The sequence below is a fragment of the Bubalus bubalis genome, chromosome 6 (assembly GCF_019923935.1).
Source record: "Bubalus bubalis isolate 160015118507 breed Murrah chromosome 6, NDDB_SH_1, whole genome shotgun sequence".
Lineage (NCBI taxonomy): Eukaryota > Metazoa > Chordata > Mammalia > Artiodactyla > Bovidae > Bubalus > Bubalus bubalis.
The window spans coordinates 15,105,569-15,118,401 of NC_059162.1; the positions used below are offsets into that span (position 1 = coordinate 15,105,569).

At 42.8% G+C, this 12,833-nt stretch overlaps 1 protein-coding gene and 1 long non-coding RNA gene across 6 annotated transcripts in view; one reads left to right on the forward strand and one right to left on the reverse strand.

The window, feature by feature from the left end:
* The first annotated feature begins 30 nt into the window (after positions 1–30).
* On the forward strand, positions 31–7,535 carry LOC123465876. Its single transcript, XR_006641173.1, has 4 exons — positions 31–286; positions 447–511; positions 1,385–1,508; positions 7,255–7,535. It is a non-coding gene; the product is annotated as an uncharacterized LOC123465876 (long non-coding RNA).
* DAP3 (death associated protein 3) overlaps positions 6,939–12,833 on the reverse strand; it is a 43,825-nt gene continuing 37,930 nt past the window's right edge. For all 5 annotated transcript variants that reach the window (XM_006052029.4, XM_006052028.4, XM_006052027.4 and 2 more), the window contains 2 exons: positions 9,621–9,738; positions 6,939–8,696 (listed from right to left, as the gene is read on the reverse strand). In XM_006052029.4, the coding sequence (XP_006052091.1) occupies positions 8,611–8,696; positions 9,621–9,738 (204 nt within the window). In that variant the 3' untranslated portion in view covers positions 6,939–8,610. The remainder of the gene's footprint in view (positions 8,697–9,620; positions 9,739–12,833) is intronic.

A 12,833-nucleotide genomic window follows, 5' to 3' on the forward strand; every position in this document is an offset into this window, starting at 1 on the left:
CCTCTTCCTAGCGTGGACCAGTCCTGCTTACCAGTTGTCGCCCAGGGGCGGGGCCCCGCGGCGTTTGCCGGAAGTTGTAGGCACGCGTGCTCAAGCGCCACGCTGAAGCGTTTTTGGGTCTGCGTCTCATGTGGGCTCCCTGGCGTTGCTCACTGAAGGTTCTCATACATGCTCCTTGCGGCTCTTGCAGCTGTTGTTTCTTCTTTCAGAGAAATAATGCTGGCTAATAGCGCCTCAGGCAAAAAATAAAACCTTGCCAGAAAATAGACTCCTGGAGGACGAAATGGTAACGCACTCCAGTATTTCCCCTGGGAAACCCCATGAAGAGAGGATCCTGGCGGGTTACAGTGCAAAGGGTCGCAAAGAGTGGGGCATGACAGAGCACAGCACAGGAAACAGACGCTTACTTAAAAGCCTCACATGCGTTTTCTTCTTCTGTCCAAAAGTCATAGCCTTCCTGATGTGACCCTGCGGACTGACTCGCTCGCTCTGTCTGTTATGTAAGTCATATGTAAGTATGTTAAGTAAGTTATGTAAGTACGTATTCTTTTGCTTCTGCCTTTTGTTCAGTATTGTTAAATTCTTCCCTGTTCTTACATATACTTAGAGTAGTTCATTTTCATTGCTTCAGAATTCCACCTTATGATTATACCTCAAATGATTCACTGCGGATAATAGACTTTGAAGTTGTTTCCAATTTGGGACTATTAGCTGCAACGGTTAACATTCTTGTGCATGCGGACATGCACACATTTCTGTTGCGTATACACCTAGGAGTGTACTTGTTGGGTCATGAGGATGGATATGTTTGGATATGGTAAATAAACGTCTCTAAATTTACCAATTTACAGTTTCACCAGCAGTATAGAGAGTTTTCAGGTGATGCTCCATAACCTTGCCAACATTAAAAAAATTTTGTCATTATCATTGATTTTATTTTCTTGATTATCGGTGAGATTGAGAGCATTTTTTTGTATGTTCATCACCTTTAGAATAGTCACTTTTGTGAGGTGTAGAGCATGTTCAAGTCACTTGCTCATGTTTCTTTTGGATTGTCTCATCTGTTTGTAGGGTAAGTATTTGATTCTGAATACAAGACCTTTGTCAGCTATATGTGTTGAAACGATCTTCTCCCACCGAATTATATTAACTCTCCCAGTATGTCAGTTTTTGTTTTCTTAGGCTATGTTATTAATACATACTACTTTACATTTCCTGATGGATTGAAACTTCCACCATTACAAACTATCCCTCTTTTTCTCAAATAATGCTGTTTTACGTTAATACCTGTTTTGATAGTAATATAGATGAACCAGCTTTTTTCGATTAGTGTTTACATGGTATAATTTTTTTTTCACTTGTAACTTTATTTTGTATTTTGAAGACAGTATAGGCCAGAAGCAAACACCAAGATGGGAGTATACATATATGTGCTTTGTCAGGGAAATGCCTGTGTGGAAACATCTCAGGGAACCAGAGGAGGCTGGGAGTCTCAGACCGTGAGGAAGGTATGAACCTAGTGAACAGTATAGGGAAGGAAGATGTCTGCAGTTTGTTTTTTTAACCCTTATTGAGGTGTTATTTATATACATTAAATGATTTGAGGTGTCATTTATATCCGTTTTAAGTGTTTGATTATGTAGATACAGAGTTGTGCAGTTATTACCATAATTCAGTTTTAAATCATTTACATCATCCCCAAAAGATTTTTCCTGTGTGATTACAGGTAAACTCTGTTCATACCCCTAACACCAGGCAACCACTAGTCTACTTTTGCCTTTATAGCTTTGCCATTTCTGGACATTTCATATAATTATACAAAGGTGGTCTTTTGTGTTTGGAGTCTCATCGTAAGGTTTTTGAGTTCCTATGTTGTAGCATGTGTTAGTAGTTTGCTCATTTTTGGTAATCCATTTTTAAGTTGATAAATAGTTGGATTATTTTCACTTTTTAGCTATTATGAATGATGTTGCTATGAATAGTCTCATGCTGCTGGAACACAACTCTTGTGTGGACATATTTTCATTTCTTTAGGGTAGATACTTAGGGGTGAAATTGCTGGATCATGGGATAACTTCATGCTTAACATTTTTAGGAACTGCCAAAGTGTTTTCCAAAGTTATATTTCTATTTTATATTGGCACTTGAAATGTTAGAGGATTTTTTTTTTTTCCTCCTGTGTGGTGTGCTTTGTGGGATCTTAGCTCCCTGACCAGTTGAACCTGGGCCTGCAGCAGTGAGAGCATGGAGTCCTAACCACTGGACTGTCAGCGAATTCCGATCAAGGGTTCATTTTTCTTCACATCCTTCCCACCACTTAGTTATTTTTTTGAATTTGTAGACATTCTAGTGGGTGTAAAGTAGTATTTTATTGTGGTTTTAATTTGCTAAAATCACCAGTCATGTTGAGCATCTTTTCATTATCTTGTCAGCTACTGATATGTCTTCATTAGAGAAATCTCTATTCAAATTATTTATCTTCTTATTAATGAGGGAATTTACCCAGAATATATTCTGGGTAAAGTCCTTTATCAGAAATAGGATTTACAGATATTGGCTCCATCTGTGGCTTGTCTTTTCATTTTCCCAGTGAAAATAAATTTTAAAATCTTGATAAAATCCAATTTACCAAGTTGGATTTGTATAGCTCATATCCTCTTATGGAAGAAATATTTGCCTAATTTTTATAAAGATCACAGCTTCATACTAAAGAAATATATGCCTAATTCAAAGTCACAAAGATTTCTTCATGTTTTCTTTTAAATGTTTTATATTTTACTTTTTACGTTAGGTCTGTAATCTATTTTGGATATCTGATGTGAAGTAACAGTCAAAATTCATTTTTTTGCATGTACATATCCAATTATGACTTGATGTCTTTGTTGAAAATCAATTGATCATAAATATAAGGATTTGTTTCTGGACTCTCAATTTTGTTCCATTGTCTTCCTTTATGCTACTGCCTTTGACTGTGTGGATCACAATAAACTGGAAAATTTTGAAAGAGATGGAAATACCAGACCACCTGACCTGCCTCTTGAGAGACCTGTATGCAGGTCAGGAAGCAACAGTTAGAACTGGACATAGAACAACGGACTGGTTCCAAATAGGAAAAGGAGTATGTCAAGGCTGTATATTGTCACCCTGCTTATTTAACTTATATGCAGAATACATCATGAGAAACGCTGGGCTGGAAGAAGCACAAGCTGAAATCAAGATTGCTGGGAGAAATATCAATAACCTCATATATGTACATGACACCACCCTTACGGCAGAAAATGAAGAGGAACTAAAGAGCCTCTTGATGAAGTGAAAGAGAAGAGTGAAAAAGTTGGCTTAAAACTCAACATTCAGAAAATGAAAATCATGGCATCTGGTCCCACCACTTCATGGCAAATAGATGGGGAAACAGTGGAAACAGTGGCTGACTTTATTTTTTGGGGCTCCAGAATCACTGCAGATGGTGATTGCGGCTATGAAATCAAAAGATGCTTGCTCCTTGGAAGGAAAGTTATGACCAACCTAGATAGCATATTCAAAAGCAGAGACATTACTTTGCCAACAAAGGTCCGTCTAGTCAAGGCTATGGTTTTTCCAGTGGTCATGTATGGATGTGAGAGTTGGACTGTGAAGAAGGCTGAGCGCCAAAGACTTGATGCTTTTGAACTGTGGTGTTGGAGAAGACTCTTGAGAGTCCCTTGGACTGCAAGGAGATCCAACCAGTCCATTCTAAAGGAGATTGGTCCTGGGTGTTATTTGGAAAGAATGATGCTAAAGCTGAAACTCCAGTACTTTGGCCACCTCATGGGAGGAGTTGACTCATTGGAAAAGACTGTGATGCTGGGAGGGATTGAGGGCAGGAGAAGAAGGGGATGACAGAGGATGAGCTGGCTGGATGGCATCACCGACTTGACGGATCTGAGTCTGAGTGAACTCTGGGAGTTGGTGATGGACAGGGAGGCCTGGCGTGCTGTGGTTCATGGGGTCGCAAAGAGTTGGACACGACTGAGCGACTGAACTGAACTGATGCTAGCGTCACTTCACCTAAGTTACTATACCCCTTTTAAAAACTTATTTGGCTGCATCAGGTGTTGGTTGCGGCTTGCGGGCTTCTCTCTCGTTGCGGTGTATGGGTAGCTGCTGCTTCTCAGTAGCTGCTGCATGTGAGCCTGGGATGGCATGTGGGATCCTAGTTCCTCAACCAGGCATCAAACTTGTGTCCTCTGCATTGGAAGGCAGATTCTTAACTACTGGACCACCAGGGACGTCCTTTAATTACTGTAGCTTTTTTTTTTTTAACTGGAGGATAATTGCTTTATAATGTTATATATTACATTCTGAAAATAGGAAAAGTCCTCCTGCCTTGGTCATTTAAAAAATCATTTTGGTTTTATTTCCATATCAACTTTAGATTGGTTGTCAATTTTTGCAGAAAAGCCTACTGAAATTTTAATATTGATTGTATTGAATTTATGGTTCAGTTTGGGGGAGAATTAATATCTTCACACTACAGAGACTTGCAATCTATGACCATGGACTGTCTTTTCATCAATTTAGATTTTTAAAAATTTCCTCAGTAATATTTTGTAGTTTCTGGTGTATGTCTTGCACTTCTTTTGTTCAGGTTGCTAAGTACTTTATTTTCCTGTATTTTTAGAATAGAATTACTTTATTAATTTCATTCTTGGATTTTTCATTGCTAGTATAGAGAAATACAATTGGTTTTTGTAATCTTGTGGTATTGTGACTTTGCTGAACTTGTTTTTAGTTCCAGTAGATGTTAGTTCTAGGAGTATGTTACCTGAAAGTAAAGATAGTTTTGCTTCTTTCTTTCGATTCTAATTCAGTCCACTTGCGTGATGAAGAACAGCCCCAAGAGGCCAGCTGTGCAGCAGGCTTAGCATGGAGACAGTAAAACTCGGGTCCTGAGGATCAGGTCTGAAGGATCTTAAGAAGCAAAGGGGATTGGATAGGGTAGGTGGTACAGTATTTGGAAAAAGATGAATTCGTATTTAACAAATTGCAAAAGTAATGAGGCAACTCTTCAATAAGGATTTTGTACATAAATGATAGTATACCATTCCACATTCATTAAAGGGAGTGAAGCGTATTGATTATGAGCTCGGCCTTCCAAAGATGAGAGCATTTCCCGGCCTCATGTGCAGTGAAGGATCAGGCTTGCAATCATTCAGGTCCCGTCCAGTAACCATCTGGTAAGGGGAAGTGTGGTGACATCTTGCTTTTTGGGGAGGGGAGTGACAGCCCTGGAGCTTCAGGGGCCAGTTGCCATCGTCAGGCTAGACTGCAGTGCCAATGTTCTGGCGGCCCCGCTGACTTCATCACAACACCCCTCCCCCGGTGTGGTTAGGTGTCGGCAGTGGCTGCTGACTGTGCCAGTGTGCCTCTTGGAGGCTGTGTGTGTGGCCTGTTTCCTTTTCTTTGGCTTTATATCTTTGTGGCTGTGCCGGGGCTTCATTGCTGCGCACAGTCCTCTGCTGTGAGCTTCTCCCGCTGCAGAGCAGGGGCTCTAGAGCGCGGGCCCAGTGGTCGTGATGCACAGGCTTAGCTGCCCCTCACATGGATAATCTTCCTGGACCAGGGACGGAGCCTGGGCCCTCTGCATTGGCAGGCGGATTCTTAACAACCACTGGACCACCAGGGAATTCCTTCCTTTTCTTTTTAAATTCCTTAGAGCAGGCATTGGATTTACAAGAAAAATTGACAATTTCCAAGATATGCAGAAACATCAAGGTATAAAAGAGTAAGTATACTATTGTGTTTAAAAATTTTTTTAGAATTTTTTCTCTAGAATTTGGTTGCTTCCCAACCAGTCCATTCTGAAGGAAAATCAGCCCTGGGACTTCTTTGGAAGGAATGATGCTAAAGCTGAAACTCCAGTACTTTGGCCACCTCATGCGAAGAGTTGACTCATCGGAAAAGACCCTGATGCCGGGAGGGATTGGGGGCAGGAGGAGAAGGGGACGACAGAGGATGAGATGGCTGGATGGCATCACTGACTCAATGGACGTGAGTCTCAGTGAACTCTGGGAGTTGGTGATGGACAGGGAGGCCTGGCGTGCTGCGATTCATGGGGTCGCAAAGAGTTGGACACGACTGAGCGACTGAACTGACTGACTGACTGACTGAGGGAGCTGAGAGGAAATGAACCTGATATTCCATGAAATGTTTCTGTATGGTTTGAACTTTGTAACGCATTGTTGTTCAGTTGCTATGTCATGCCCGATTCTTTGCGACCCCATGGACTGGAACATGCCAGACTCCCCTGTCCTTCGCTTTACCTCCCGGAGTTTGCTGAAACTCATGTTCACTGAGTCAGTGATGCTGTGTAATCATCTCCTCCTCTGCCGCCGCCTTCTCCTCTTGGCCTTGATCTTTCCCAGGATTAGGGTCTTTGGCAAACATAAAGACATAGTGAAGCCACTGAGTGGCATGAAGGGAACTGCACGGTGCTGTTTAGGAAGCTCACTGAGGTAGCCTGGTGGAAGGTGGGCTGGGGGAGGAGCCCGGAGTAGTTAGGAGCAGAGAAACAAATCAGCAAAGGATAACAGCAACTCGAACAAGAAGTGGTGGGTTATGTAATAAGGATGGAGAGGAGGAAGTTATTGAAAAGGTACTTCTCAAGGCTTGGGAGGTGCATCAGTCAGAGAAGCAGAACCATATTATTCAATAAAAAGCATTTGTTAAATGGGTTCAAGCTTTCCAGTTGTGGCAGCTGGTTAAACAGTCTGTGTAAGGGTGCTGTCTGATGCTATACCATCAGTCTAGCTAAACTGGGGATTGGTCAGCGATGGAGTTTCATTTTTGATAGGGAATCCTTGAAGAGGTGGTTTAGGGTAGGGACAGCAGAGTCTAATGAAAAATCCTGATATACATTCAGACTCTATCATAGTAATTTTTCAAATAAAGCATTAATAAAATCCAAGTTATAAACAGTAGCTACCTGTCATTTAATGCAGACCCACTGTGAGGCACATGACATATATCATGTGATTTAATTCTCACAAAATCCCTGAAAGTTTAGCATTATTATTACCTTTACATAAGGTGAAACAGAGATAAGATAAAATTAGAGAAGGAAATAGGGTAAGACAGATAGCTAGTAAGTGGCTGTGCTAAGTCACTTCGGTTATGTTCGACTCTGTGCGACTCCATGGACGGTAGCCCTTCAGGCTCCTCTGTCCATGGGATTCTCCAGGCAAGAATGCCGGAGTGAGTTGCCACTTTCTTCTCCAGGGGATCTTCTCAACCCAAGGATGGAACTGGCGTGTCTTACATCTAACCTGCACTGGCAGGTGGCGAGGTTTCGTGGTAAACCTGCATTTACCACTAGCGCCACCTGGGAAAGCCCAAAAAGTGGGAACCAAACTTCTGACTATAACCAGCCACGTGGACCTGGTGAGAACCAGACTCTTCTGAAACTGATGTGAGTCTCTGTTTTCTCAAATCTCAGAAAGCTGGTAACAGATACTACTATTGTTAATACATGGATTAAAGGTGTTGATTCATTCCATACAGTGTGCTGCGCGGCAGTGGTCCCCAACCTTTCTGGCACCAGGGACCAGTTTCACAGAAGACAGCGTTTTCCACGGTGGAAGAAGGGGAGGCAGGATAGATCTGGGTGGATTCGGGCACATTGTGATTTGCTGTGCACTTCACTTATTTGTGCCGTGCACGGCTTTGTCTAGCAGCGCTCAGTGTGGGCTGCTCTTCACTGGGGCGGGACGGCTTCTCGTTGCAGTGGCTTCTCTTGTCGCGGGGCACGGGCTCTAGGTGCTTCGGCTTCAGGAGCTGTGGCTCTTGGGCTCTGGAGTGCGGGCTCAGTAGTTGTGATGTCCAGGCTTAGTCTCCCAGTGGCATGCTGGATCCGGACAAGAGATTGAACCAGTGTCCCACAAACTACAAGGCAGATTCTTCAGCCCTGGACCACCAGGAAAGCCCTGCTGTGCACCTTATTTCTATTAGTATCACATCAGCTCCACCTCAGATCATCAGGCATTAGATCCTTACAGTTGGGGACCCCTGCTCTGGGGGTTTAGAACTTATTTCTTTCAGGAAGCTGTAGAAAGGGGCTGTACCATACAAAGCTGCCAGACTCGGCTGGAGTTTGAGGAAACTTCTTAGGGACCATGATAAAAGTAAATAGGAAGTGAATGGTCTGGAAGAGATAAGTCAAGCTGTGAGTCCCAATCTCATAAATTGAATAAAGACTGGAAAATTTCTGTAGAATTTAGTCTCTTCAGACCCACAACAAGCAGAATGCCAAAGAAATTCAATTTGGCCAATTCCAAATAGGCTCTTTCCATCTTACAACACTTTAAGAAACATACTTAATTTTTAAGGAAAAGCTACATGATTATTTAAAACGTGAAAACCACAGCTAATAAACCGGTGTTAGTTTCAGGACATCTTGTTGCCATCACAGGCCCGTTACAAGGAACCCGCCACAGCAGAGGCTGGGAGCTGACTGCAGCCCCGTTGGCGCCACGTGTGCAGGCGCTGGGCTGCTCCTCCTGTATGCCGTGGGGCCTCCCATCTGACTGGTCCATTAAAGAAACATCCATTGTCTTCCATGCACTTTGTGACCATGGCTTAGAGGTAGGCACAGAGCCGCTCCAGCAGCCCGGGATTCCTGTTACTTAAGAACAGCAGCTCCTTCTTCCCTTCTTCTGTATGAGCTAAAATAGAATCAAACATAGATAATTGGCAGATTTCTCCTGCAGCATTGTTACTCAGCAAAATCTATAGTCAGAGGCTACGTTATCCAAGTTATATTCTAATGTAATTAATACTCCCAAGACCTCACTTCTAGACCCTTTATTCTGCAATGCCCCCCACCCAAGTATTATTTTTTCTATGCATAATTTTCTTTTCTGCCTGTTCCTCCAACCAGCATCTAACCCTCCCTCTGTTCCAAGACTATACTCTGGACTTGAAGGGCTCTTGTGAAATCTCACCATGGTGCCTCCTAACTCATCATGCTGCAGTGACTTTATACACTCCCCCTTATTCCTCTAATAACCCATCCCAATTTGCAGCTAATTCTCTATCATCTAGTGACAGAAACACCTTTATTTTTCCTCCACCCCCTACCCCACACACCCCAGAGCTAAGGGCAAGGGTAGAATGAGCAGCTGGCACACTTTCAAACACAGATACTAGGACAGGTACTAGGACAGATACTAGGACAGGTATGGCAAGGATTTGGTTTGGTGCTGGAGTAACTCCTCACACGGTTTCAGTCATTCTGTGGGTGTCCCAGCACGTAAGCCTCTCAATCCAGGCTTGCTGAATGCTGAGTAGGTGCAACAGCGAGAGTGTGGCAGCAGCTAAGCCCCTGGAAGCTCTGCCAGTGCTCCTCTATGAGCACGAGCACCGTATTCTAGAGTAATACAAGAATTTGGGGAGAGATATGTCTCATATAAATTAAACTATAACCACCCGCCAACCTCACACTTTCTTTACCATCTAATCAGCCAGGAAGAGATCAAGATAAAAGGGAAAAAAGATGAAAAACAAATTACAGGCTGCTCCTGAGGGAAGAAATTAAGGTTCTGACTCAGTGGGGTTCTTCTGTGAGAGGAAAAAATTAAGCAACTGACCTTTCTCATGTTGAAGCCAATTGTTCTCCAAATAATACTGAAGACAGCCTTCAAATTCCTTTGGGTTATAATTGGAAACCAGGATGGGAATAAAGGGATCCAGGGTATCAAATCCTTCCTGGAGAAGAAAAAGGATAAAGAAATAGTATTCGTTAAGTGACAAATTGGTATTTATTTAAACACTTTTCAGGGTAAGGTTTTTGCTTTTGTTGTGTTCCACCTGATTTCACATTCTCTGGGGCTGGTTACTGTTGTTCTACATGGCCACACACAGTATATTTAAAAAAGAGATACTGCTTGAGACACGGGGGCGAGGGGGAGCCACTTATCTGAGCGTATACCCGCATAAACATACACATCTTCAACTTTTTGGAGTTCTAACTTCAACAGGCAACAATAGTTTTGATAGTTCATATACTCCAAAACAAAACAAAAAAACCCAAAATGACAAGGAGTGGGGGGAAAAGATCCTGAATGGCATATAAACTGAAACAAATGAATCAAATTGTAAAGTTCAAACATAACACTGAAGGGAGAAGGGAAGCTAAGAGAAACTAACTTGCGAATCGAGTATTTGAAGAAAGACTCTGGCTCCTGTCTGACTCTTTGCAACCCCATGGGCTATACAGTCCCTGGAATTCTCCAGGCCAGAATACTGGAGTGGGTAGCCTTTCCCTTCTCCAGGGGATCTTCCTACGATCAAACCTGGGCCTCCCCCATTGCAGGCAGATTGTTTACCAGTTGAGCCACGAGGGAAGCCCAGGAACACTGGAGTGGGTAGCCTATCCCTTCTCCAGCAGATCTTCCCGACCCAGCAATCAAACCACTGTCTCCTGCATTGCGGGCGGATTCTTTATCTACTGAGCTATCAGGAGAGCCCAAAGACCCTTAGGCTAAAGATGAAAACTGCTCTGAAACATAGTGAAACTAAATAAAAGGAAAAAAAAATTTTTGTGTTCTAATGTCTGGCAAGGAAAGGGCCAAGACCCAGGCTTGCTGAGAGCAGAGGCCCTCCCCGTCCCCAGGCTGATCTTAAGAGGAGGCTGCAGCAAGCTGGGCAGCCACCATCAAGAAGGCCCTGTCAGGGGCCAGAGCTCCTTTGCCAGTGTAGGCTCCTCAAGTTGGGACTGCATAACTAAACCAGTGGAACTTTTTTTTTTTAACAGCTTTTTTTCCCCCAAAATGCTTTGTAGTTGTGTGTGCAGCACTTCACCCTGATATGTGTGCTGTACAATAAGAACCAAACCTAATCTATTCTGGGAGCAAAAAAACAAACCCGCTTCTTACTTATAGAGAGGCAAGGGTTAGCAGTTCTGAAATTACTTTTTCTGTAATCTAAGATTGAGCTAATATGTAAATACACTGTGAATGAGAGCAGAGTTCCTACTGGAGATGAGGTTTTCAAATATGGAAAGCAGGAGGATATAATGGATGCTGTGATGCTAGCTGGAATTAGAAGTATCAGACTTCTGTTTTTTTTAATGTAGAGAAACAGATACAGGTGTGTGTGCTTATGTATACAGAAACACATGTGTACAGAACATATACACACGTATGTATGTATGAATAGTGCATATATCTACTTGCTGACTCTGCTCGAGGGCCTGGAAGAAGGGACACCCACATCCTAGTAGTAATGAGCATACCTAGCACTCAGGTCTTGGTTTCTAAATACCATCCTCCTCCAAAATGAACCAAAGCTCCTTGAAGAAGTGGCTGATTTTAGCACTGGGGTATGGAAAATACAAGGTGAATCTGGAACATATTCTTGTGCCTAAGGTAAAGAAGTGCTTAGAAAAGACGGGGGCAGAGGAGGAGAGGTATGGAGAAAAATGATGGCGACACATTAAAGGGACAGAGAAGCCAGCTTCAAGGGCGCCTACCGGCCCAGTCTGGGATAACTTAAGCACCAAAATAAAGAACGATAGTCAAGGTTTGTGTGTGCATGTTCAGTTGCGTCCGACTCTGCGACCCCACGGACTGCAGCCTGCCAGGATCCTCTGTCCATGGAATTTCACAGGCAAGAATACTGGAGTGACTTACCATTTTCTCCTCCAGGGGATCTTCCTGACCCAGGAATTGAACATTTGTCTCTTGTGTCTCCTGCATTGGCAGGCAGATCCTTTACCACTGTGCCACTTTTAGAATCCATTAAATAAGAATCCACACTCTTATGTGTAGCAACAAATATATAAATACATAATGCAGAAAGGAAAATTCTTCAATATAAGACAGGGTCAACTGATACATTTAGTAGTAATGATGGCGCTAGAAAATGTCCATCTTGTAACTGTCATGTGATTTAGGGCGGAATCACTGATGAGAACTAAAACTGCTAAGGGGAAGCTTGAGAAATAAAGTCTCAAAGTATATCTTCATGAGATATTTATTCATTATGAAGGGAAAAGAGTAACTTTGTTAAGCAGACAAAGTGGACATCACCATAACCAAGTGTTCAGAGTTTATACTGCCAGTAAGAGGAGAAATAAGCTTTACGTGTGTTCAGATATTATGCATTGAGAAGGCACAATATAACTTCTAACATCCCATATACTCAAGAAAAACACATCAGACAAACCCATAAAGTAACCCAACATAAGATAACTAGCATATACTCTTCAAGAACAGAGATATAAATATGAAGGTTATAAAAGACTAAGGATCTGCACCAGGTTGAAGCAGACTAAAGATTCAGGGCAGCAAGTGTGGTGCCTCGTCCAGGACCCCCCTTCCCTGTAAAGGACGCTAGAAAACTGGCAAAATCAGAATGCATTATATAGATAACAGTCAATGGCAATTTTCTGATTTTGGTAATTGGGATGTGTTAATACATTAGAGTCTCTTTGATTTTAGAAAATATGCATATAACAAGGGCTTCCCTGATAGCTTAGTTGGTAAAGAATCCACCTGCAATGCAGGAAACCCTAGTTCGATTCCTGGGTCAGGAAGATCCCCTGGAGAAAGGCTAGGCTACCCACTCCAGTATTCTGGGACTTCCCTTGTGGCTCAGCTAGTAAACAATCCGCCCGCAATGCAGGAGACCCAGGTTCGATCCCTGGGTTGGGAAGATTCCCCGGAGAAGGGAATGGCTACCCACTCCAGTATTCTGGCCTGGAGAATTCCATGGACTGCGTAGTCCACGGAGTTGCAAAGAGTCGGACACGACTGAGCGACTTTCAAGATATAAAAGAGGGCATCATATCTCAGGTTCAG